The 25,201-nt window shown below is 43.5% G+C and overlaps 1 protein-coding gene across 5 annotated transcripts in view; it reads right to left on the reverse strand.

Moving 5' to 3' along the window:
* Nucleotides 1–25,201, reverse strand: part of LOC111978387 (Golgi-specific brefeldin A-resistance guanine nucleotide exchange factor 1) — a 110,951-nt gene that overhangs the window by 9,823 nt on the left and 75,927 nt on the right. For 3 of the 5 annotated variants that reach the window (XM_070448486.1, XM_070448483.1, XM_070448484.1), the window contains exons 8-29: nt 24,668–24,722; nt 21,393–21,540; nt 19,281–19,471; nt 18,989–19,169; nt 18,539–18,750; nt 18,343–18,441; nt 17,996–18,190; nt 17,557–17,752; nt 17,287–17,424; nt 17,083–17,171; nt 16,671–16,873; nt 16,257–16,380; nt 13,904–14,029; nt 12,396–12,478; nt 11,941–12,177; nt 8,464–8,557; nt 8,196–8,372; nt 7,799–7,863; nt 7,479–7,602; nt 7,259–7,330; nt 7,047–7,141; nt 6,631–6,784 (exon numbers count right to left, since the gene is read on the reverse strand). In XM_070448486.1, coding sequence (XP_070304587.1) covers nt 6,631–6,784; nt 7,047–7,141; nt 7,259–7,330; nt 7,479–7,602; nt 7,799–7,863; nt 8,196–8,372; nt 8,464–8,557; nt 11,941–12,177; nt 12,396–12,478; nt 13,904–14,029; nt 16,257–16,380; nt 16,671–16,873; nt 17,083–17,171; nt 17,287–17,424; nt 17,557–17,752; nt 17,996–18,190; nt 18,343–18,441; nt 18,539–18,750; nt 18,989–19,169; nt 19,281–19,471; nt 21,393–21,540; nt 24,668–24,722 — 3,058 coding nt within the window. The remainder of the gene's footprint in view (nt 1–6,630; nt 6,785–7,046; nt 7,142–7,258; nt 7,331–7,478; nt 7,603–7,798; nt 7,864–8,195; nt 8,373–8,463; nt 8,558–11,940; nt 12,178–12,395; nt 12,479–13,903; nt 14,030–16,256; nt 16,381–16,670; nt 16,874–17,082; nt 17,172–17,286; nt 17,425–17,556; nt 17,753–17,995; nt 18,191–18,342; nt 18,442–18,538; nt 18,751–18,988; nt 19,170–19,280; nt 19,472–21,392; nt 21,541–24,667; nt 24,723–25,201) is intronic. The other 2 variants (XM_024008417.2, XM_070448485.1) reach the window with 1 other exon arrangement.

Raw genomic sequence — 25,201 nt, forward strand, 5'->3', positions numbered from 1 at the left:
AATGTAGGATTTGTGACAAATACATTGTGGGGAAGCAAAAGGAAGAAGAATACACTATTAGTTTACCGTAACAATGTCCATCTGGGTTAGAGATAAGATTGAGAAAGGGGAGCAAAAGATAGTGCTCCATTTACAGTTTCTCGATTGCTTGAACACTGAAGGAAACTGGGATCCACATGGCCAAAACAATAACCTCTTTTGCACAACAGTTAGTCATTTCTCATCCTTTTCACACTAAATGCAAATGCGGGACACTTCTTTTGCTAAACAGACGCAACTCTGAATCACAAGACACTTTTTGCTAAACCGTAGACAACGCTCTACATAAGACACAAATCAATTGGACCTCTATACCAGGTGGTGTCAGAGGAAGGCCCTAAAAATGGTCAGACTCCAGCCACCCAAGTCAGACTGTTCTCTCTGCTACCGCACCGCAAACGGTACCGGAGCACTAAATCTGGGACCAAGCCATATAAGATTACTAAATAGTCTGGATAACTATTTGGTATACTATCTGCATTGACCATTTTTGTACTAACACTTCTTGACTATGCACACCCACACACTGGACTCTACCCACACATACAGTACAGTGCCTTCAAAAAGTATTCATACTCCTTGACTTATTCCGCATTTGGTTGTGTTACATCCTGAATTCAAAAAGGATTACATTAAAAAAAAATCTCAGTCATCTACACACAATACCCCCATAATGAAAGTGAAAACATGTTTAGACATTTTTGCAAATGTATTTAAAATGATATACAGAAATATCTAATTTACATAAGTATTCACACCCCTGACTCAATACTTTGTAGAAGCACCTTTAGCAGCGATTACAGCTGTGAGTCTTTCTGGGTAAGTCTCTAAGTGCTTTCCACGCCTGGATTGTGCAACATTTGGCCATTACTCTTTACAAAATTCTTCAAGCTCTTTCAAAATGGGTTGTTAATCACTGCTAGAAAAACATTCAGGTCTTGCCATAGATTTTCAGGAACATTCACCGTCTTCTTGGTAAGCAACTCCAGTGTACATTTGGCCTTGTGTTTTAGGTTATTGTCCTGCTGAAAGATGAATTCATCTCCAAGTGTCTGGGAGACCAGGTTTTCCTCTAGGATATTGCTTGTGCTTATCTAGTTTATTTTTTTATCCTGAAAAACTCCCCAGTCCTTAACGATTACAAGCATACTCATAACACGATGCTGCCACAACTATGCTTGAACATTTGGAGAGTGGTACTCAGTAATGAGTTGTATTGAATTTGCCCCAAACATAACATTTTGTATTCAGGACAAAAAGTTAATTGTCCCACTCCACTTCAATGGCTGTGCGAACTGGAACACGCTGTTGTACACGTCGATCCAGAGCATCTGGTGAGTATGCAGGTCATGGAAGAACTGGGACATTTTCAGTTTCCAGGAATGGTGTACAGATCCTTGCGAGATGGGACTGTGCAGTATCATGCTGAGACATGAGATGATGGAGGCAGATGAATGGCACCACAATGGGCCTTCAAATTGCCATTGATCAAATGCAATTGTGTTCGAACTCTGTTCACAACGTTGACATCAGCAAACCGCTCGCCCACTCCATGCCTTGCATATGTCATCTTCCCGGTAATGTTAAAACCAGGATTCATCCATGAAGAGCACACTTTTCCAGCGGCCATCAAAGGTGAGCATTTGCCCACTGATGTCGGTTACGATGCCGAACTGCAGTCAGGTCAAAACCCTGGTGAGGATGACAAGCACGCAGATGAGCTAACCGGAAACGGTTTCTGACAGTTTGTGCAGAAATTCTTCCGTTGTGCAAACCTAGAGTTTCATCAGCTGTCTGGGTGGCTGGTCTCAGGCGATCGATCCTGCAGGTGAAGAAGCTGTATGTGAAGGTCCTGGGCTAGCGTGGTTACACGTGGTCTTTGGTTGTGAGGCCGGTTGGACGTCCTGCCAAATTCTCTAAAATGACGTTGGATACGGCTTATGGTTGAGAAATGAACATTAAATTCTCTGGCAACAGCTCTGTTGGACATTCCTGCAGACAGCATGCCAATTGCACGCTCCCTCAAAACTTCAGACATCTGTGGCATTGTGTTGTGTGAACAAACTGCACATTTTAGAGTGGCCTTTTATTGTCCCAAGCACAAGGTCCACATGTGTAATGATCATGCTGTTTAATTTTCTCAATAGGGGGGGCGCTGTTCTCACTTTGTAAAAAATTGTTCCCAAATTAAACTGCCTCGTACTCAATTCTTGCTCATACAATATGCATATTATTATTACTATTGGATAGAAAACACTCTCTAGTTTCTAAAACCGTTTGAATTATATCTGTGAGTAAAACAGAACTCATTTTGCAGCAAACTTCCTGTCAGGAAGTGAGAAATCTGAAATCGAGGGCTCTGTTCCAGGGTCAGTTTATTAATTTGCATGGAATCTATGGGTCTACATGCACTGCATACGCCTTCCCCTAGATGTCAGTAGGCAGTGAGAATTGGAATGGGGTGTATAGCTCTATCTGAGGCCGAATAAGACCTGTTGGACCTGTTGGACCACTTTAATTTCTTCACCATGGCGCGAATCGGTCACCTGGATTGCGTTCTGAAAAGCTGTCGTTATCGACGTTAGATATCTCCGGCTCTGATTTTATTCGATATATGTGTTAAAAACATCATCAACTAGTTATATTAAACCGACTTACAATCAGTTTATATAAGTTTATTCCGATTTTCGGTATTTTCTTTGTGATGCGTTCTGGGGATTTGGACACTTCTGTGCCGCATGGCTAACGTTGGCTAGCGTTCTACAGATGAAGACGACATTCTACAACCGAGCAACGATTATTCTGGACAAAGGACAACTTGTACAAGATTCTGATGGAAGCTCATCAAATAGTAGGAACGATTTATGATGTTTTTTCGTTATTCTGTCGAAAATGTTTAGACGTAATTTGGGCGCTGTATCTCTATAACGTAAGCTGTAAGTCGTACTAAAGTTAATTTAAAAAATCTAACACAGCGGTTGCATTAAGAACTAGTGTATCTTTAATGTTGCTGTCCAACATGTATTTTTAGTAAAGCTTATGATAGTTATTTGATTAGCATAGGTGCCTCCAAGATTTCTCCGGACAATATTTCTGCATTTTCACTACGTATTCACATTGTTCAACCACGATTTGTGCCGCTAAATATTGCACATTTTCAAACAAACCATATATGTATTGTGTAATATGATGTTTATAGGACTGTCATCTGATGAAGTTTGAGAAGGTTAGTGAAAAAAATTATATCTTTTTGCTGGTTTATTCGCTATCGCTAACGTGTCTTAATGGAATGCGGCTGTGTGGTAGGCTATTGAGTAAGCTAATATAATGCTATATTGTGTTTTCGCTGTTAAACACTTTAAAAATCTGAAATATTGGCTGGATTTCACAAGATGTTCTCTTTCATTTGCTGTACACCGTGTATTTTTCATAAATGTTTTTATGATGAGTATTTAGGTATTTACGTGTGGTTTTCTGTAGTTATTCTAGCTGCTTTGGTGAGACTACTGCAATGTAAAACTATGATTTATACCTGAAATATGCAAATTTTTCGAACAAAACATATGCTATACAATAAATATGTTATCAGACTGTCATCTGATGAAGTTGTTTCTTGGTTAGTGACTATTTATATCTTTATTTGGTCGAATTTGTGATAGCTACCTATGCAGTAAAAAAATGGTGAAAATATGCGGTTGGGTCTTTTGCTATCGTGGTTAGCTAATAGAAATACATATTGTTTTCCCTGTAAAACATTTTAAAAATCGGAAATGATGGCTGGATTCACAAGATGTGTATCTTTCATCTGGTGTCTTGGACTTGTGATTTCATGATATTTAGATGCTAGTATTTACTTGTGGCGCTATGCTAGGCTATGCTAGTCAGCTTTTTTACTGATGAGGGTGCTCCCGGATCCGGGATTGTGACCAAGTAGAAGTTAATCAATTTCTTGATATGCCACACCTGTCAGGTGGATCGATTATCTTGGCAAGGGATAAATGCTCACTAACAGGGATGTAAACAAATTTGTGCACACAATTTGATAGAAATAAGCTTTTTGGAACATTTCTGGGATATTTTATTTCAGCTCATGAAACATGGGACCAACACCTTACATGTTGTATTTATAGTTTTGTTCAGTGTATCTACCTCAATTTCCTCTTACCCCTGCACATCGACTCAGTACTGGTACCCCATGTATAGTACCAGTCAAAAGTTTTTCTTTATTTTTTACTATTTTCTGCATTGTAGAATAATAGTGAAGACATCAAAACGATGAAATAACACATATGGAATCATGTAGTAACCAAAAAAAAGTGTCAAATCAAAATGTTTGATTCTTCAAAGTAGCCACCCTTTGCCTTGATGATAGCTTTGCACACTCTTGGCATTCTCTCAACCAGCTTTACCTGCATTGCTTTTCCAACAGTCTTGAAGGAGTTCTCACATATGCTGAGCAATTGTTGGCTGCTTTTCCTTCACTCTGCCGTCCAACTCATCCCAAACCATCTCAATTGGGTTGAGGTCGGGTGATTGTGGAGGCCAGGTCATCTGATGCAGCACTCCATCACTTTCCTTCTTGGTCAAATAGTCCTTAAACAGCCTGGAGGTGTTGGGTCATTGTATGTTGAAAAACAAATGATAGTCCCACTAAGCGCAAACCAGATGGGACGGCATATCGCCGCAGAATACTGTGGTAGCCATGCTGATTAAGTGTGCCTTGAATTCTAAATAAGTCACAGACAGTGTCACCAGCAAAGCACCATCACACCTCCTCCATGCTTCACTGTGGGAACCACACATGCAGAGATCATCCGTTCAACTACTCTGCGTCTCAGAAAGACACAGCGGTTGGAACCAAAAATCTCAAATTTGGACACATCAGACCAAAGGATAGATTTCCACCGGTCTAATGTCCATTGCTCATGTTTCTTGGCCCAAGCAAGTCTCCTCTTCTTATTGGTGTCATTTAGTAGTGGTTTCTTTGCAGCAATTTGACCATGAAGGCCTGATTCACACAGTCTCCTCTGAACAGTTGATGTTGTGATGTGTCTTTTACCTGAACTCTGTGAAGCATTTATTTGGGTTGCAATTTCTGAGGTGCAGTTAACTAATGAACTTATCCTCTGCAGCAGAGGTAACTCTGGGTTTTCCTTTCCTGTGTTAGTCCACATAAGAGCCAGTTTCATCATAGCGATTGATGGTTTTTGCGACTGCACTTGAAGAAACTTCCAAAGTTCTTGACAATTTTCAGATTGACTGACCTTCATGTCTTAAAGTAATGATGGACTGTCGTTTCTCTTTGTTAATATGAGCTGTTCTTGCCATAATATGGACTTGGTATTTTACCAAATATCTTCTGTATACCAACCCTATCTTGTCACAACACAACTGATTGGCTCAAACGCATTAAGGAAAGAAATTCCACAAATTCCACAAATTAACTTTTAACAAGGCACAACTGTTAATTGAAAAGCATTCCAGGTGACTAACTCATGAAGGTGGTTGAGAGAATGCCAAAAGTGTGCAAAGCTGTCATCAAGGCAAAGGGTGGCTACTTTGAAGTGTTTAACACTACATGATTCCATATGTGTTATTTCATAGTTTTGATGTCTTCACTATTATTCTACAATGTAGAAAATAGTACAAATAAACAAAAACCCTTGAATGAGTAGGTGTCCAACTTTTGACTCGTACAGTATATAGCCATGCTATCATTGCTCATTGTGTATTTATTCCTTGTGTTACTATTTTTTCTCTCCCCCCTATTATTATTTATTTATATTGTTTTCTGCATTGTTGGGAAGGGCCCATAGGTAAGCATTTCACAGTTAGTCTACACCTGCCGTTTACGAAGCAAGTGACAACATTTGTATTTGAATCGTGTTGTCTTTTTTTCACGTTAAATAACAATGACTCACATAATATTATATTTGTACCACCAACCTGTAAACTACCTTTGCATAATTAGTCCATAACTAGACATGAAAGTGTTTTCTGGTGAGTTATTTGGTTTTCCATGGGTTGTAAAGTAGACCACATTCCATTTTTCTTTTTTTATATTGCTGAGAAAAGTATTCAAGCAATCAAGAGAAGCTGTAATGATATAGCAGTTCAAGGTCAATAGGAATGTCACATAATAAACACTATTGAGGTTACAGGCCAGGGCATCAAGTCCCTCTTGGAAAAAAAGATTAGACCAGTTAAAACCTGGATAATCAAATTGTCCCACTGATCAACACAGACTGTAAGGTAGTTCATTGTGTGCCTTGATGCCCGAGCAAATACAACAATTGAGAGAAACATCTGACACCAGCAAACAACTATCACAGGAAACATCCTTTGTGACTTGTTATACAACAAATTGAAGCCTCCTTTTTAATTGCTTTAAAGACTAGGCCAGATAAGACCAATTGCTATGGTTAAAGGACATTGACCTAACAAAGCTGTGTGTGTGTGTCCATCAGATGTAAGACTCATTGGATCAACAGTCCAATCATCCAATCACTCAGTGCTATCACTGCATCATTTCTGTGTTAATGCAACGATGCACTCCTAGATAGTTTGGTTTCCCCTTTCGTGTGCGTGTACCTGGGAGCTGATGTCCTCTCTGCGCAGCAGGCGGATGGCCAGTCTGATGAGGCCCACCACGGCCCTCTCCACCAGGAAGCAGCTCTCTGTAGCCTGGACACACAGGTGGCACAGGTGATCCCGCACCGTCTGCCATACACACGACACACGGTCCCTAAACACACACACACACACACACACACACACACACACACACACACACACACACACACACACACACACACACACACACACACACACACACACACACAGAGAGAGAGAGAAACACACAAATGATAAGGACTCGATAGCATAACAAAGCCTGATGTTGAAACAGCTGATTTGACTGATGTCATTCCTAATGGACAGATGTGGGACAAAACACACTGGCCCTGACTCAAAGCAAACATTCTACCCTTTCTTCCCTCTGGCTGTACCTGTTCTCCATGACTATGCGTAGCAGCATCTCCAGGCAGAACGCAGCATCCTCCTCATCATACGTCTCCTCATCAGGTGTGACTGAGATCAGGGCCTGTCCACAAGAAACAGTTCTTAGAAAACAATACTTGAACGTTTTATACTCCCTGCATTTTAGTAATTAATATTCAGACAATACATAGACAATATTTGCCTGTAATGTTATGATTACCTTCATCAGCTCCTGTAGAGACTCCAGCTGCAGGAATTTACTCTCTGTGATCAGCTTCTCTGGGTCACATTGCTGGAGGGGGAGTGACAACCCCCCCAAAATGTTTTATTAATAAAACAATTAAATGCACTATATGAACTTATCAACAGAGGCAATTTGGATGAGTGTGATAGAGAGAAAGCAGTGGGCTAAGGGGTGATGGGTGTTGTAGTTCTGGTACCTTGATACAGAGCATGGCTGCCTGCTTGGCCTCCTGGTTCTCAGTAGAGGGCCCACGTTGACCAGACTGCTCCGCTCCACTTAGTGTCAGCCAGTTCACAAAGCTCAGCACCGCAGACTCACCCCTGGGAGAAAGGGAGGAAGACATAGAGATGTCAAACACGTTAAAAAAACATGTAATGTTTAATGATAGCCACCCATTTTACAACATGGAACTGGATTTAAATGTCAGAAAAGCTCTAGGTTTTTTTTAAGTGAAAGAGCTCAGCCTGGTATTTGAGCGAAACAGATGATGTGACATGATTCTAAGGTGACTTTTACCGATTTGACGGCGTCTCTTCTCTTTGAAGGGAAATCGTTCCATTTGGCTCCACAAAATCCTCCACCTGAATGGACATAAGCACACAAACGCCACAGACATTCAAGAAGGAAGTCATGTCTAGTTTAATATCAGTAGGTGGCAGTAGAACATTCATAATGTCTTACAGAAGAGTCCGCAGTCTTCCAAATTCAAACAGAGAACCATTTCATCCAGCAAAATGAATGGAAGGTTTGAATTTTCCAAAGGTACTCATAAACATGATTGAGGCCATTCGTTTTTTCTGACCATGTAACCTGACCAGGAAAAAAAATGCTCACCCTTTCTGGTTACGTCACAACAAGGTCAGGTAAATCTCCTGTCCCTGACCATTGTCAGTAATAACGAAACAGTTCTGACCTCCAGCATGGCCTTGGGCAGCAGCTCGGCTCTGAACAGCTGCAGCATGGAGTCCATGATGTTCTTCCAGCCCTCCCTCAGGATGTCACCGTGCCGGTGGGCCAGGTGGAACATTGTTTTCACCGCTATCTGTGCCTTCCCGTTACTCCCAAACACTGTGGGCAGGTTCTCCACCGACTGTATTGAAATCATCCAGTGGAAAACGTTAGAATACTCTAGTGCACTAGTTGAAATGCGAAGGTTCCCACATTTGAAATTAAGCACTTACCTCACTGCTGAGTGTTGTAAACTTGCAGAGGGAGATGATCAAATTATCAAAAACGTCACTGAATCCATAATGAGCTGATATCATGGCACATTTCCTAAAAGGAGAGAGAGAAACAGATCATCAAGCCTCGCTCTCATTCGCTGCTTTCCCCAAGGGACCCTTCTTCAGCATCTCCTCAGAGCCACATCGCTGGGCCCAGAACCATCTGTGACTCGTTTCAGGAAACTAGGCGTATGTCGTGCGTCACTACTTCACAGGAGAGCCATTTGAACAAACTTTTTTTTAATCAAAGTGAGTTTTTTGGCAGAAATGCCTTCTGAAACATGTGAACTTTCATTTGCCTTAATAACAAACTTGTAGGCCATCTGTAAATACGAATAAAATTGTTAAATTACGAGCCTAGTTGGTTTAGCCACAGAAAAGTTTTGAAATCAGTGGAAATAGAGTATGATCGCTAACGAGATGGAGAAAATGTTGCCATTTGATTGCAAATATGCAGACGGAGTCGAAAAGGGAACACACAAAAGGCTGTTACATCTTCAAACTAAGGGCAACCATTGCGTCCGTGACAGAGGGAGAAGCGTCCATCCATGTATACGGGTAAGAGAGTCTAGCTAGCTACATTTTCAGATATTACACGTTTCTAATTTTGTCAGAAAATCGTTTTCATTTCAAGTTAAAGTGTACTGTTAGCTAGCTGGCTAGCTATTTATTTGAGACTAAATGGATTTTATTTACGTATTACATTGTTAAAATAAAAGTGTTCATTCAGTATTGTTGTAATTGTCATTATTATTATTACAAATATATATATAATATAAAAATCGTCCGATTCATCGGTATCGGCTTTTCTTGGTCCTCCAATAATCGGTATTGGTGTTGAAAAATCATTATCGGTCGACCTCTACTCTGGATTAGACGTCGACCGATTATGATTTTCAACGCCGATACCGATACCGATTATTGGAGGACCAAAAAAAGCCAATACCGATTAATCGGCCGATTTTTAAAATGTATTTGTAATAATGACAATTACAACAATACTGAATGAACACTTTTATTTTAACTTAATATAATACATCAATAACATCTATTTAGCCTCAAATAAATAATGAAACATGTTCAATTTGGTTTAAATAATGCAAAAACAAAGTGTTGGAGAAGAAAGTAAAAGTGCAATATGTGCCATGTAAGAAAGCTAACGTTTAAGTTCCTTGCTCAGAACATGAGAACATATGAAAGCTGGTGGTTCCTTTTAACATGAGTCTTCAATATTCCCAGGTAAGAAGTTTTAGGTTGTANGTGCAATATGTGCCATGTAAAAAAGCTAACGTTTAAGTTCCTTTCTCAGAACATGAGAACATATGAAAGCTGGTGGTTCCTTTTAACATGAGTCTTCAATATTCCAAGGTAAGAAGTTTTAGGTTGTAGTTATTATAGGAATTATAGGACTATTTATCTCTATACCATTTGTATTTCATATACCTTTGACTATTGGATGTTCTTATAGGCACTTTAGTATTGCCAGTGTAACAGTATAGCTTCCATCCCTCTCCTCGCCGCTACCTGGGCTCGAACCAGGAACACATCGACAACAGCCATCCTCGAAGCAGCGTTACCCATGCAGAGCAAGGGGAACAACTACTCCAAGTCTCAGAGCGAGTGACGTTTGAAACGCTATTAGCGCGCACCCAGCTAACTAGCTAGCCATTTCACATCGGTTACACCAGCCTAATCTCGGGAGTTGATAGGCTTGAAGTCATAAACAGCGCAATGGAAGAGTTGCTGGCAAAACGCATGAAAGTGCTGTTTGAATGAATGCTTACGAGCCTGCTGGTGCCTACTATCGCTCAGTCAGACTGCTCTATCAAATCATAGACTTAATTATAACATAATAACACACAGAAATACGAGCCTACGGTCATTAATATGGTCGAATCCGGAAACTATAATTTCGAAAACAAAATGTTTATTCTTTCAGTGAAATACGGAACCGTTCCGTATTTTATCTAACGGATGGCATCCCTAAGTCTAAATATTGCTGTTACATTGCACAACCTTCAATGTTATGTCATAATTACATAAAAGTCTGGCAAATTAGTTCGCAATGAGCCAGGCGGCTCAAACTGTTGCATATACCCTGACTCTGCGTGCAATGAACGCAAGAGAAGTGACACAATTTCACCTGGTTAATATTGCCTGCTAACCTTTCTTTTCGCTAAATATGCAGGTTTAAAAATATATACTTCTGTGTATTGATTTTAAGAAAGGCATTGATGTTTATCTTTAGGTACACGTTGGAGCAACGACAGTCCTTTTTCGCGAATGCGCACCGCATCGATTATATGCAACGCAGGACACGCTAGATAAACTAGTAATATCATCAACCATGTGTAGTTATAACTAGTGATTATGATTGATTGATAGTTTTTTATAAGATAAGTTTAAAGCTAGCTAGCAACTTACCTTGGCTTCTTACTGCATTCACGTAACAGGCAGGCTCCTCGTGAGGCAGGTGTTTAGAGCGTTGGACTAGTTAACCGTAAGGTTGCAAGATTGAATCCCTAAGCTGACAAGGTAAAAATCTGTCGTTCTGCCCCTGAACAAGGCAGTTAACCCACCGGTCCTAGGCCGTCATTGAAAATAAGAATGTGTTCTTAACTGACTTGCCTCGTTAAATAAAGTTGTAAAAAAATATACATAAAAAAATCGGCAAAATCGGCGTCCAAAAATACCGATTTCCGATTGTTATGAAAACTTGAAATCGTCCCTGATTAATCGGCCATTCCGATTAATCGGTCGACCTCTACTCTGGATAACATAAAAACAGCCTAACCAGCTCTGCTAGGGCAAGTAAAATGGTCAGAGTGAGCTGTTCTCTCATTTGTGTCAGGAAGCAGCTAGCCAACTTTAACAAGTTAGCTTGGGTGCTTGACTGCTGTCAGGTCAGAAAGCTTGGATCAACCGTACTTTTCGGCCAGAGCGTCCGGTGTGCGCTCTGAAGCTCCGAGAGCGAAACGCTCTGAATTTACAAATGGCCAATCTGGCAACGCTCTGAGTTTATGAACGCCCAGAGCACACTCTGGCACTCCAGATTAAATTTACGAACACACCCGTAGTATAAACCAGCCTTTAGTCTAGAAATCTTTGGTTGTTTAGTACATAGACTCACATGTGAATCCTTAAAGAGATGGGTGGGGCTAAAGCTTAAAAGGGTGTGAACGACGCTGAATGGGTGTAGACAAAGAAGAGCTCTTCCAGTAGGTAACAAAACATTAAAGGGTCATTTTCTCAAAAATGAGATTACAAATGTATCAACTTTTAAATCAGAATTACTTTCCCATTGTACTTTCCCAACTGTAATGTATGATATACCATTTTCTATCTCTGAGTCTCTACTTTTATTCAATGTAAAAAACATTTTTTTTTTTACATTGAATCGAGCCGGTCGGTCACATCTGAGCAGGCCTAGTGTACCTAAAGCCAGCAATGGCCTTCTGGATGATTGTGTCGTCCAGGCTCTTGTCGAAGACGTAGGAGAGGGCTGCGATGGTGGGACCCCAGGTCATGGTGAACAGGTCGTGGTCGTAGCTGCCGGCGGGCACATGGAGGAAGACCCCCTCGGAGGTGGCCCCCCGGTGGAGCAGCACGTTCCATACATAGTTCTCCTTCACCAGGCCAGACTGCTCGTCTGGCATCACTATCTCTTCATTCCTACACGACAGAGAATACCATGATTGCTAAGGCAACTTTGATCATCTAGGGTGGGTCGTTTGACATGGGGAAAAAACCCAGACATAACTTACTGTCAAAGTGCCAACGCTGAAACAAATAAGTACATCCTCTTGAAATAAGATTGATTTTCTTCATCTTGTGTGTGTGTGTACGTCACAAACATTTCTATATAAGATCTACAAAAGACTATGGCTTACTTGATTGCATTGTAGATGTCCTCCAGCATATCCTGATCAAAGTCTGTATTTCCATTCACACCCTTCAGATTCTTCTTGAATTGCTACATGAAGGGGGAAAAAAGAAAGACAGTTAACACTGATAATATGGGAATCAGGGCACCCTCATCACACCAATCATTGTGGAGCTCTGCCAGCTAGCCTGGCTCTGGTATCCAATGCTTTGGCATGCAATGCTCTTGCTAATTGAGCATCCAATAATTAAGGGGGTAGGGGTCCAAGCTTTACCAACGTATGTGTCACTTAATACGGTTAGGTGTAGTGTTAGTCAAACAGGATCGAGGCCAAGAGCCACAGCAAATAAACACATCCACCGTGTGTTGACTGATCGAATCAAGGCTCCTGGTTGGCTGCGTGCTTTGGCTAATGGCAGGTAAACCAGAGGGGAAACTCGAGATGCTTTGCAGCGGGATGGACAGACAGAGAAATAAACACAGTGAGGGCTCAGGGTCGGCGTGGAGCAGACGACGGTAACAATAGCCTCCACAGACACAAAGCAGCTGGCCGTGATGCCTGCCAAGTAATCATGGGACTGACAGCCAGAGACAGCAGAGCTGTTTCCACACCGACATGTTTGTTGAAGAGCTACAATGTTGCACTATGCACTAGCTGAGTATAATTCAGAGCAATAGCATCTTCGACTATTGCCATGAGCCTCACAGAATATCGTATCATGGCATTTGTATGACAATTGGATAGGTCACATCGTAAGAACTTTCATCCGTAATTACGGTGTTGTTATATACTGTGCTGAGAGTCAGTAAACTGAACAGTGGGAATTTCATTGCCCTCTAAAATTTCTTATCGAAGGTCACAATTGCAAATGGCAACCGAGGATCGGGTATGTCTTGTGTGGGAGAATGGCCCACCATAGGCCTCTTTAGAACCCTGCCCATGGGACTTGTGTTTAGTCTTCAGGCGCTGTCACTCACACAGAGAGAGGGAGCCAGGACTGCTCCTCCCGTCCTCCCCCCCATCCTCGCCCACCCCCCTCACTTCTCCCACCCCTCCCGTCACGTCCTCTCTCCCTCCTCACTTCTTCCACCCCTGACTAAGCAGGATGACCTAATCCCATAGACCACCACTGGGCACAGCTGTTACTGGAGGTCGGCTTTCTTCAGACCATCAGAGGGTCTGGAAGAACCAGCACAACATACTAAATGTAGGGTGTCTAAAAGGGTCTTAACAGGGCCTCTTGTGAAACCCATCGCTGCATGGCACAAAGCGCTCATAAGAGGTGATTCACATCATATCTAACATATGTGGGTTATAGGTGCATTTCTGAACATTTCAACTAAAGACAAAATAAGATCGGATAAGATTTTGTTTTGTAGTAGTAGAAAAATTAAATTGGTAGGAATAGTAACTTAGTCCATTTATATCAATAAAATATATTTAAAATATAAAAATAGTGAGCGAGTTTTCATGGGAAATAAATAGTGTGTGTGTGTGTGTGTGTGTGTGTTTACCTCAATGGTCATGGGGATGTTCTGCTTGCGCACGTTGTTGTTGTGTTGGTCCATGTTGAGCATGATGACAGCATAGGCCAGGGCGAAGCCTGCGTCGTTGGTCATGAAGGGAGAGCCGTTCACTTTCTACACACACAGGGAAAGACACACTAATATAACCCTCTGTCCATAGAAATACTTTCCAGGTCACGAGGGCAACCCTCTCCGGTTATTTAAGGAGCAGCCAGTGGCCTTGCTGGTTTTGTCCCCCTGCCCTCGACAGACAGGCCGGCTCTGTTTATTATGTATGCCTAGTCACTTTACCCCGACCTACAAGTGCATATTACATCAATAAACTCAACTAACCTGTACCCCCGCACACAGACTCTCGGTACTGGTACCCCATGTATATAGCCTCATTATTGTTAGTTTTGTGTTACTTTTAAAAACATATTATTTTTTACTTAAGTTTATTTAGTAAATATTTTCTTAACTCATTTTTGTTAAAACTGCATTGTTGGTTAAGGGCTTGTAAGTAAGCATTTTACGGTAAGGTCTACTGTTGTATGCGGCGCATGTGTATAAATCAAATCAAATTGTATTTGTCACATCAACAGCTGAGTTCCAGATACACACATCAATATAACAACCTTGGCATATCAAAACATCTAAACTCAGCAACAACAAAAAAACGTCCCTTTTTCAGGACCCTGTCTTTCAAAGATAAATCGTAAAAGTCCAAATAACTTCACAGATCTTCATTGTGAAGGGTTTAAACACTGTTTCCCATGCTTGTTCAATGAACCATAAACAATTAATGAACATGCACCTGTGGAATGGTCGTTAAGACACTAACAGCTTACAGAAGGTAGGCAATTAAGGTCACAGTTATGAAAACTTAGAGAACTGCAGATGTGGCCAGGGAAATAAATCGCAATGTCCGTACCGTGAGACGCCTAAGACAGAGCTACAGGGAGACAGGACGGACAGCTGATCGTCCTCGCAGTGGCAGACCACGTGTAACAACACCTGCAAAGGATTAATACATCCGAACATCACACCTGCGGGACAGGTACAGGATGGTAACAACAACTGCCCGAGTTACACCAGGAACGCACAATCCCTCCATCAGTGCTCAGACTGTACGCAATAGGCTGAGAGAAGCTGGACTGAGGGCTTGTAGGCCTGTTGTAAGGCAGGTCCTCACCAGACATCACCGGCAACATCGTCGCCTATGGGCACAAACCCACCGTCGCCGGACCAGACAGGACTGGCAAAAAGTGCTCTTCACTGACGAGTCACGGTTTTGTCTCACCAGGGATGATGGTCAGATTCGTGTTTATCGTCGAAGGAATGAGTGTTACACCGAGGCCTGTACTCTGGAGCAGGATTGAGGTGGAGGGTCCGTCATGGTCTGGGGCGGTATGTCACAGCATCATCGGACTGAGCTTGTTGTCATTGCAGGCAGTCTCAATGCTGTGCGTTACAGGGAAGGAATCCTCCTCCCTTATGTGGTACTCTACCTGCCGGCTCATCCTGATATGACCCTCCAGCATGATAATGCCACCAGCCACTGCTCGTTCTGTGTGTGATTTCCTTGGTGGAAGAGTGTGATAACATCTCACAGCAAGAACTGGCAAATCTGGTGCAGTCCATGAGGAGATGCACTGCAGTACTTAATGCAGCTGGTGGCCACACCAGATACGGACTGTTACTTTTGATTTTGACCCCCCCTTTGTTCAGGCACACATTATTCCATTTCTGTTAGTCACCTGTCTGTGGAACTTGTTCAGTTTATGTCTCAGTTGTTGAATCTTATGTTCATACAAATATTTACACGTTAAGTTCGCTGAAAATAAACGCAGTTGACAGTGCGAGGACGTTTCTTTTTTTGCTGAGTTTATATTTGTCCTGCTGAAAGTGCAGTCACAGCTGCTCAAAGAGACATGTGTGTGTGCAGTAAGAATATCTGTGAACTCATTCAAGGCGATTGTGTATGGACAGGGAGACTATGAAAAGACATTACAATAAAATATTTTCCAGGTCACGAGGACGACTCTCTCCGGTTATTTAAGGAGCAGCCAGTGGCCCTGCTGGTTTTGTCCCCCTGCCCTTGATAGACAGGCCGGCTCTGTTATGTCAGCCTTGCAGTTGCAACTTTATCCTGTTCCCCTAATTACCTGAGTGACTAATGTTCCTGGCCTTGATCCAGATCAGGGTCACAGTTCCACTGGACGTAATTACATGATGATAGGGACAGTTGGTGGCAACGATTGCCTTGCGGTAATGGAAGAAGTGTGTCCCTCCCTGTGCCCCTGTGCATGTGTGTGAGGAAAAAGAGAGACTTCCAAGGGGGGTAAGGCAGCTGACTTACATGCCAGGTGTCTGTGAAGGTTTCCAAAAGTCTATGGATGACCGGAGCCTCTCCTGGCAGTCTGAAGGCCTCCAGATACAGACGCAGCGCCTCGTCAATACGCAGCCCTCGGAAGGTGAACGTGCTGCACGTGAGAATGAGTATAATTCACTAATATGGATATTCTGAAGTATATTCTTCCGTTTCCTGTCAGGTCTTTTTACTCAGCTAAACATATCCATTTGTTTACTGCATTTTATAATTGTTAGCGATTAAAGACAATTCCTAGGGTTCAACTAAATAAACGTCACTGCTTCACTATTCATTGCTGCACTAGTAACCCGAGCCAAGCTTCAGTACAATTCAATGAAGGAGAAGATCCAACTGGTTGTACATCATGCTGCCCGGTAATAAGAAGAAGACTGGGGCTCCTACCTGACGAAGCTGTCCAGTAGCTCCATGTATTTGCGGTCACTGATGAACTCTCCGATCTGCTTCTTGTCGAGGCGGGGGTTCTCCCGGAGCCACTGGGCCACCTCGTTGTTGTCCATGGGGCTGCTGAGGAGACCCTTCTCCTGCAGGAACTGGATGCCCTTCTTAGGCTTCTGGTTGAACTGCTCTGTGCCGCTGTTCAGCAGCTGTATTCGTACAATATAAATATGATCACTTTATCTTAGCGACACAAAGCGGGTCGAATCACAACTTGAGATCCACAAGCGGACTCAAACGCCATTGTTGTCAATGCATGGTTTATGTCAAAGTCTGAGTTACAGGACGTGTGGAAACATCATTAACGGCCACGCATAAGTCATTTAAAACAGATGCACAACAAAATCATAAAACATACCTTCTTTTTATTTCTGATGTCCAACAGCTCTTGAGAATCAGGTAAACAAGACGAGAAGCGTTGTGGCTTTTTTGGTTCTTTCTTCTCAGCTAAAATAAAAAATAAAATGTTCACACTTAAATCAATTTCATTCATGTCTATGAACCTGAATGCTAACCCAGTGCTTGAGGAGACCTGGCCACTGGTTAGTAAAATCAAACTTACCTGGTTCTGTCTCCTCCTGGTCTCGTCTGCCCAGTCTCATCTTCTCTGCCATCAGGTGTCCGCTGGTAGGTGGTAGGGGCACACTGTCAGCCTCTGGAACATTCTGACCGTTGGCACTGTTCACCTGCCTGCTCGCTTCTACAACCACATCAGAAAAACATTAATGAATAACCCTCTATACACATCTGATACAATCATTGTCAATGTAAATGATGGACAAAGACCATCAAAGCTGAAAGTATACCAAGTGTATGAGAGCAATCGGCGTACCCGTGGTTGTGTCTGTACAGTCGTTGGGTGAGCACTCCCCTTCTGCCAACACCATTTCTGCGGATTGGTCCTGCTGAGTGGTGCTGTTGAGCACCTTGGCCTGGCAGTGGGCCTCAGTGCTGTCAATCACAGTGAGTAGGGCCTCTAGTGAGAGGAGGTGGGTTGTGTAGAGCTGTCCGGACACAGGGAAGGCATTCTGCAAGACAACATGACACAAATACACCATAGTTCAACAAAAGAGAACAATGTTCCCCTGAAAATGAAAAGCATGTGACGGTGTGCATCAAAAGGAAACAAATGAAGTATTAAGCCTTGACTGAACGGGACAGTGGACACTCTTCTAATGCAGATTTTTAGAAAGTAAACAAAACCCTAAGCTCTCCGGAGTGATCATCAAGTGAGTGTGAGTGGCCAGAGAACAGGCATCATCAGTTCCCACCTTGGAGAGCAGCTTGGTGAGGTCTTCAAACAGGTTTGAGCAGTAGAAGTCACAGTCGTGGTTGATGTAGAGCTCGGTGACGAAGCTGGGGATCCTCGAGAGCTGCACCAGGGCCTCCAGGGCCATCTCCTTCATCTCATAGGGCATCTTCATGTTCTCTGACGTGATGATGTCCATCAGCTTCTTCAGATACATCTGCAGACCGTGAGAAGGTGGTTAAGTTGGTCACTCTGTTCAGCTGCTGCTTTTTACCATGACTCAGCTTGTGTGTGGTGGTGTCAAACTAGTCATTAGTGTGTGAACACGTGTGACAATATCAAATGCGAAGAAAATAAACTCCCAAGTACCTCGAGCTGAAACTTCAAATGTCCTCGCATGCTCTCAAAGAGCAAGAAGCACCCTCGAATGGAGGCGGCATACAGGTTCATACGGTTCACACTTAGCAACTGAAATAGAAAAAAACAACACGGTAGTTACGTTGTATTGTGTTGAACAGATGCAATAGAAGGTTCCCCTCCTGAACAAACCTGTGGCGTACAGTACCTGGAAGAGGTGTCTGCAGAGCTCGTCTTTGACCAGGCCCAGCAGTGACTGGTAGGGGGCGATGTGAGCCGCCTCCAGAGCCACGGTCAGCAACTGCAGGCCCATGTGCATCATGGCGTCCGTGTTGTGGCGGTCATGGGGGTTGGTCAGTGAGATGAGGAAGCGGAAGATCTCCCGCAGACAGGGCAGGGAGTAGGGGATGAGAGCCGTACCTGGGAGGTTAGGAAATGACAACATGACAGTTAGGAGAGGATTCAAAGCCATCATTTGGGTGAGACGTCAGGGTGGGGTGAGACACGGGATATAAAAGGAGACACGCAGAGACAAGTTGTGAGACATGGGTTGAGACGTGTTGAGACATGAGGAGAGACATAAGGAGACACACAAGGTGAAATGCGAAGTGGAACAGGGTGAAATCCAAACAATGCTGGAGGTGGTGGGATGGCTCACCATCCTCACCGTCTCTCTGTGTTTGCTGTGGTGTGAAGCGGACTCCTCGGGGGTTGACATAGTCCATGTCATGTAATGAGGCTGAGTCCGAATGCTCCGTCACAGATTCTCCGTCCTCCAGGACCTCAGGGATGGACTCCACCGAGGTTGACTGGGCATGCTCCACCTGCCTACCCTCAGACTGGCAGGGGAAACAGAAAAATCAGCGTATGAACATTAATGAGCATGAACAAAGACTAGGAATATGCAAAAAGTGACCGATAACATAGCTGATTCCAGTGCCCCCCCCCACCTGAGTGTACAGGCGTCCAGGCTCTGTGGAAGGGGTGGTGGCGGCAGAGCTGCTCTGGTCCAGGTCTGTCAGGTCCTCTCTGGAGGTGGCCTTGGAGCAGGTGTCCAGGCCGCTGTCTGTGGGGATGGACATGGAGGAGGCCACGCTGTCTGAGACAGACAAACTATCCTGCTCGATGAATGGGACACCACCTGGTAGAAACACACAGACCTGTGTTAGCTACATCAGCATTTTTTGTTGAAGATCGCCTAGACTTATCCATGCTATTCATCTCTCCGCTTTAAAATGCATGACAGTATAAATGTTAATATATCTATGAGGTTTAAGTTTAATAGAGACATACAATGAAGCCCCCTTGGACCAAATATGATTCTCTAAGCTGTTCTTTACCGAAGAGGCATTTGTTATTGATGTTGTGGCGGGGCATGCATTGATAATGTTTGATCAATTGTCTGTCTTCCGGTTATTACAACGCGGTCGACTTAGGGGTTCGAGCATTGGTCGACTGTCTGTGCCCTTCCTTAGTTTACCTTCTATGTCTATCCCCCCGAACTTGTTTCTAACACGGTCTGAAAAAACAATAAAATGTGTGAAAAGAAAATGTTCATAAACTCAGCAAAAAAAGAAGCGTCCCTTTTTCAGGGCCCTGCCTTTCAAAGGTAATTCGTAAAAATCTAAATAACTTCACAGATCTTCATTGTAAAGGGTTTAAACACTTTTTCCCATGCTTGTTAAATTAATCATAAACAATTAATGAACATGCACCTGTGGAACGGTCGTTAAGACACTAACAGCTTACAGAAGGTAGGCAATTAAGGTCACAGTTATGAAAACTTAGGGCACTAAAGAGGCCTTTCTACTGACTCTGAAAAACACCAAAAGAAAGATTCCCAGGGTCCCTGCTCATCTGCGTGAACATGCCTTAGGCATGCTGCAAGGAGGCATGAGGACTGCAGATGTGGCCAGGGAAATAAATCGCAATGTCCGTACTGTGAGACGCCTAAGACAGCGCTACAGGGACACAGGACAAACAGCTGATCGTCCTCGCAGTGGCAGACCACGTGTAACAACACCTGCAAAGGCTCAATACATCTGAACATCACACCTGCGGGACAGGTACAGGATGGCAACAACAACTGCCCGAGTTACACCAGGAACGCACAATCCTTCCATCAGTGCTCAGACTGTCCGCAAGACGCTGAGAGAGGCTGGACTGAGGGCTTGTAGGCCTGCTGTAAGGCAGGTCCTCACCAGACATCATCGGCAACATCGTCGCCTATGGGCGCAAACCCACCGTCGCTGGACCAGACAGGACTGGCAAAAAGTGCTCTTCACTGACGAGTCGCGGTTTTGTCTCACCAGGGGTGATGGTTGAATTCGCGTTTATCGTCGAAGGAATGAGCGTTACACCGAGGCCTATACTCTGGAGTGGGATCAATTTGGAGGTGGAGGGTCTGTCATGGTCTGGGGCGGTGCGTCACAGCATCATCGGAATGAGCTTGTTGTCGTTGCAAGCAATCTCAACGCTGTGCGTTACAGGGAAGACATCCTCCTCCCACATGTGGTACCCTTCCTGCAGGCACATCCTGACATGACCATCCAGCATGACAATGCCACCAGCCATACTGCTCGTTCTGTGCGTGATTTCCTGTAAAACAGGAATGTCAGTGTTCTGCCATGGCCAGCGAAGAGCCCGGATCTCAATCCCATTGAGCAAGTCTGGGACCTGTTGGATCCGAGGGTGGGCTAGGGCCATTCCTCCCAGAAATGTCCAGGAACTTGTAGGTGCCTTGGTGAAAGAGTGGAGTAACATCTCACAGCAAGAACTGGCAAATCTGGTGCAGTCCATGAGGAGGAGATGCACTGCAGTACTTAATGCAGCTGGTGGCCACCCCAGATACTGACTGTTACTTTTGATTTTGACCCCCCCTTTGTTCAGGGACACATTATTCCATATCTGTTAGTCACATGTCTGTGGAACTTGTTCAGTTTATGTCTCAGTTGTTGAATCTGGTTATGTTCATACAAATATTTACACGTTAAGTTTGCTGAAAATAAACGCAGTTGACAGGACGTTTCTTTTTTTGCTGAGTTTACAAGATTGAGTCTCACCAGAGAGGTTGTTGTTGCTGAGGGTGGTGGTAGGGGCCTGCTCCAACCCGCCCGAGGCACTTCGCACCATGTGACGGGGGGGATGGGGCGAGCGCTTCTGCTTCTTCCACTTTGACGACTCACTCATCCCACCAGCACGCATCTTCAGCTAAAACCGGTAGAACACACACAGTCAGTACACAAATACACAAAACCACTGGCTGTGCTCTTGGCTAGAGGGTGTCGTAATATCATCATATATTGTACAGATGATGGTATCAGGTTAATCTTTTAAAGGCAATAGGATCCTTTTCCATACAGTATTTGGACAGTGCCCCAGTATAACACAGTCTTAAAACAGAAAGTCATACACAGACGTCTGAAAACACAACACTGTTTACTAACAGCTGAGATTGCATAGCAGTCACCCCAATGGCAAGATACAATATCTGTACGAAGGTGGAATAAGAAAATTCAACAAAAAGTCACACAGGATTAAACACAAGAAACAAATTCAAGCAGCCACAATGAAAAAGGTCATGGCATGGTTTTGTTACTCCAACACTTATAATGAATCTAACTACATCAATACATCTTTTAAAAACATCTTGCAAATTGTATTTATTTTTTTAATAGCATTGTGTATGAATCTTCAGAAGTGGGTGGTTAGTGGGTTCAGAATAAGAGGACAGGAGGGGCAGGGAGGATGAGGAGGAGGGATGGTCATTCTCCAACTGAGTCACCAGTCATCTCCTTACCTGCACTCGTTTGTTTTTCCACAACATATTGTAAGCCTCAGGAGAGAAGGGGGCAGGTGCCCGTGATTAGTGATGGACGACATGTCAGCAGCAGCACACAGACAAGCAACTCAGTGATGCATGGGGTGTGGGGGGGGTTCAAACAGAGTACCATGCAAACCCCACCGGGATGGGCTTGTTTGGGGAAGAGGGTAGCGGGTTAGGGGGAGGGACACAGGCAGGCTCCATACGGAGACTTTCACGAATGAGCAGGCAATCAGACAGAACGGCAAACTTCACATTGTAACTGCTCAAGCGGACATTTTTTTGACCCCCTTTTTCTCCCCAATTTCTATCTTGTCTTATTGCTGCAACTCCCGAACGGGCACGGGAGGCGAAGGTCGAGTCATGCATCCTCGGAAAAACACGACTCGCCAAACCGCGCTTCTTAACACCCGGCCGCTTAACCCGGAAGCCAGCCGCACCAATGTGTCGGAGGAAACACTGTTCAACTGATGACCGGTGTCAGCCTGCAGGTGCCCAGCCCACCACAAGGAGTCGCTAGAGCGCGATGAGCCAAGTAAAGCCCCCCCGGCCAAACCCTCCCCTAACCCGGACGATGCTGGACCAATTGTGCGCCGCCCTATTGGACTCCTGATCACGGCCGGTTGTGATACAGCCCGGGATTGAACCCGGCTCTGTAGTGACGCCTCTAGCACTGTGATGCAGTGCCTTAGACCGCTGCACCACTCGGGAGGCCCCAAGCTGACATTTCTGGTGCCCATCAATATTAGTATTTGTACACTTGGAGTCCAGGTTTGATGGGGTATGATTGTGAAATAAAAGTGTCACGTGTGTTCTTCTCTACTGTTTGTGGTATGAGGCTAAATCAGAAATGCCAGGGAAATGTCCAATCCAAGCCACACGATGCATACAGTGCATTCGGAAAGTATTCAGACCCCTTTACTTTTTCCCACATTGTTACATAACAGCCTGATTCTAAAATTGATTAAATTGTTTTCTACCCCCCATCAATCTACACACAATACCCCATAACGGCAAAGCAAAATATGGTTTTAATTTTTTTTTGAAAAGTTGTTAAAAATAAAAAACTTAAATATCACATTTACATAAGTATTCAGACCCTTTACTCAGTACTTTGTTGAAGCACCTTTGGCAGCGATTACAGCCTTGAGTCTCCTCTGGTATGACGCTACAAGCTTGGCACACCTGTATTTGGGGAGTTTTTCCCATTCTTCTCTGCAGATCCTCTCAAGCTCTGTCAGGTTGGATGGGGAGCGTTGCTGCACAGCTATTATCAGGTCTCTCCAGAGATGTTCAATCGGGTTCAAGTGCGGGCTCTGGCTGGGCCACTCAAGGATTTTCAAAGACATTCCGAAGTCACTCCTTCGTTGTCTTGGCTGTGTGCTTAGGGTCATTGTCCTGTTGGAAGGTAAACCTTCACCCCAGTCTGAGATGCTCTGTGCTCTGGAGCAGGTTTTCATCAAGGATCTCTCTGTACTTTGCTCTCTTCATCTTTCCCTTTATCCTGACTAGTCTCCCAGTCCCTTCCGCTGAAAAACATCCCCATAGCATGCACCTGTTTTCGCTTTGTCATTATGGGGTATTGATGAGGAAAATAAAAATGCATTTAACACATTTTACAATAAGGCTGCAACGTAACAAAATGTGGATAGAGAGAAGGGGTCTGAATTCTTTCCAAATGCACTGTATATAGAAATGGGTATGAATACATGAACAGTCTGAAATAACGTAATTTGTCGTACAGCCTGAAACCATTAACCTGTATTTATTTTCGTTTAAATTAAATTGAATTGAGTTTATTGGGATAAAAAAAAAATCTAACCACCAAATAATGAAATGTCTTTTTAAGTTGTTAATAATTTATGATGTGGAAATATGAAATTCCTTTAAACCCAGGTTATAAGAAAATGCTAAAATATCCCTAAAATGCACCCTCATGCATTCACTCCAGAAAGCCATGCTACTCTGGCCTATTTCAATGCACTAGTCGAGAGCCAATCGAAAGGTGTCTTTAACAAGTACCCTCTCTAAGCCCCTCTGATTGGTGTTTTTAGGCTGCTCTGTACAAATAAGATCATGTGTGTCCAGGATACAGGATGGGATCTGTGGGAGGGAACACAGGCAAATATGCATTCTGTAAAGAGGAACTCAAATAAAAAAGAATAATAATAAAATTTAAAAAATTCAGCATTTGATGAGATGGCGGTGATATTGGGAAAAGGACAATGGGTGGAAGCAGAGGGAGGGAAAGGCATACTGGGTATGCAGTTGCAATTCTACACGTCAAGACAATATATTATTGTTTTGACAGTTTTCTTTTTGGCCGTGGGGGAGCAAAGACCTAGCAAAAAGAGGTGTTGCTGCGGTGGACATCCCTGTAGAGTACAATGATTATTCACAGCACCATGGGGATGACAGGAACCAGGAGGCGACAAGGGGAGGGGGTGATGCAAGAAAATCAGTCATAGCCAAACATCACTGGCACATTCAACATTAGGCCTAATTTGATTTTACCTTCTTCATGTTGGCGCCCACAAAACTTTTGGCCTCCTCTTTAAACTGGGGTAGTCTAAAAAAAAGAAGGGGGGGGTGGATGTCAATTATCAGACTTATACATTCATTAATGTAGCTATGTGATACATTGTCCTGTCCTCTCCTCCCTCTACGTTGAGTTCCTGTGCCTTCTCAAACTCTACCATCAATTCATCAGCCACCGTGAGGCGACAGGAAACCTGATATCCACACACCAACAAAGCAGTTTCCGTTTGCAGCGGATATTTGAAGTTGAGTCACTTTTATATGTAGAGCTAGAGCAATCAATCAAATTAAATGTAGTTATAAAGCCCTTTTTACATCAGCAGTTGTCACAAAGTGCTTATAAAGAAACTGATCCTAAAACCCCAGAGAGTAAGCAATGCAGAAGCACAGAGGCTAGGAAAAACTCCCTAGAAAGACTGGAACCCAGGAAGAAACCAGGCTCTAAGGGGTGGCCAGTCCTCTTCTGGCTGTGCCCGGTGGCGATTATAAGAGTACATGGTCATTAAGAGC

The sequence above is a fragment of the Salvelinus sp. IW2-2015 genome, linkage group LG18 (assembly GCF_002910315.2).
Source record: "Salvelinus sp. IW2-2015 linkage group LG18, ASM291031v2, whole genome shotgun sequence".
Taxonomy (NCBI): Eukaryota; Metazoa; Chordata; class Actinopteri; order Salmoniformes; family Salmonidae; genus Salvelinus; species Salvelinus sp. IW2-2015.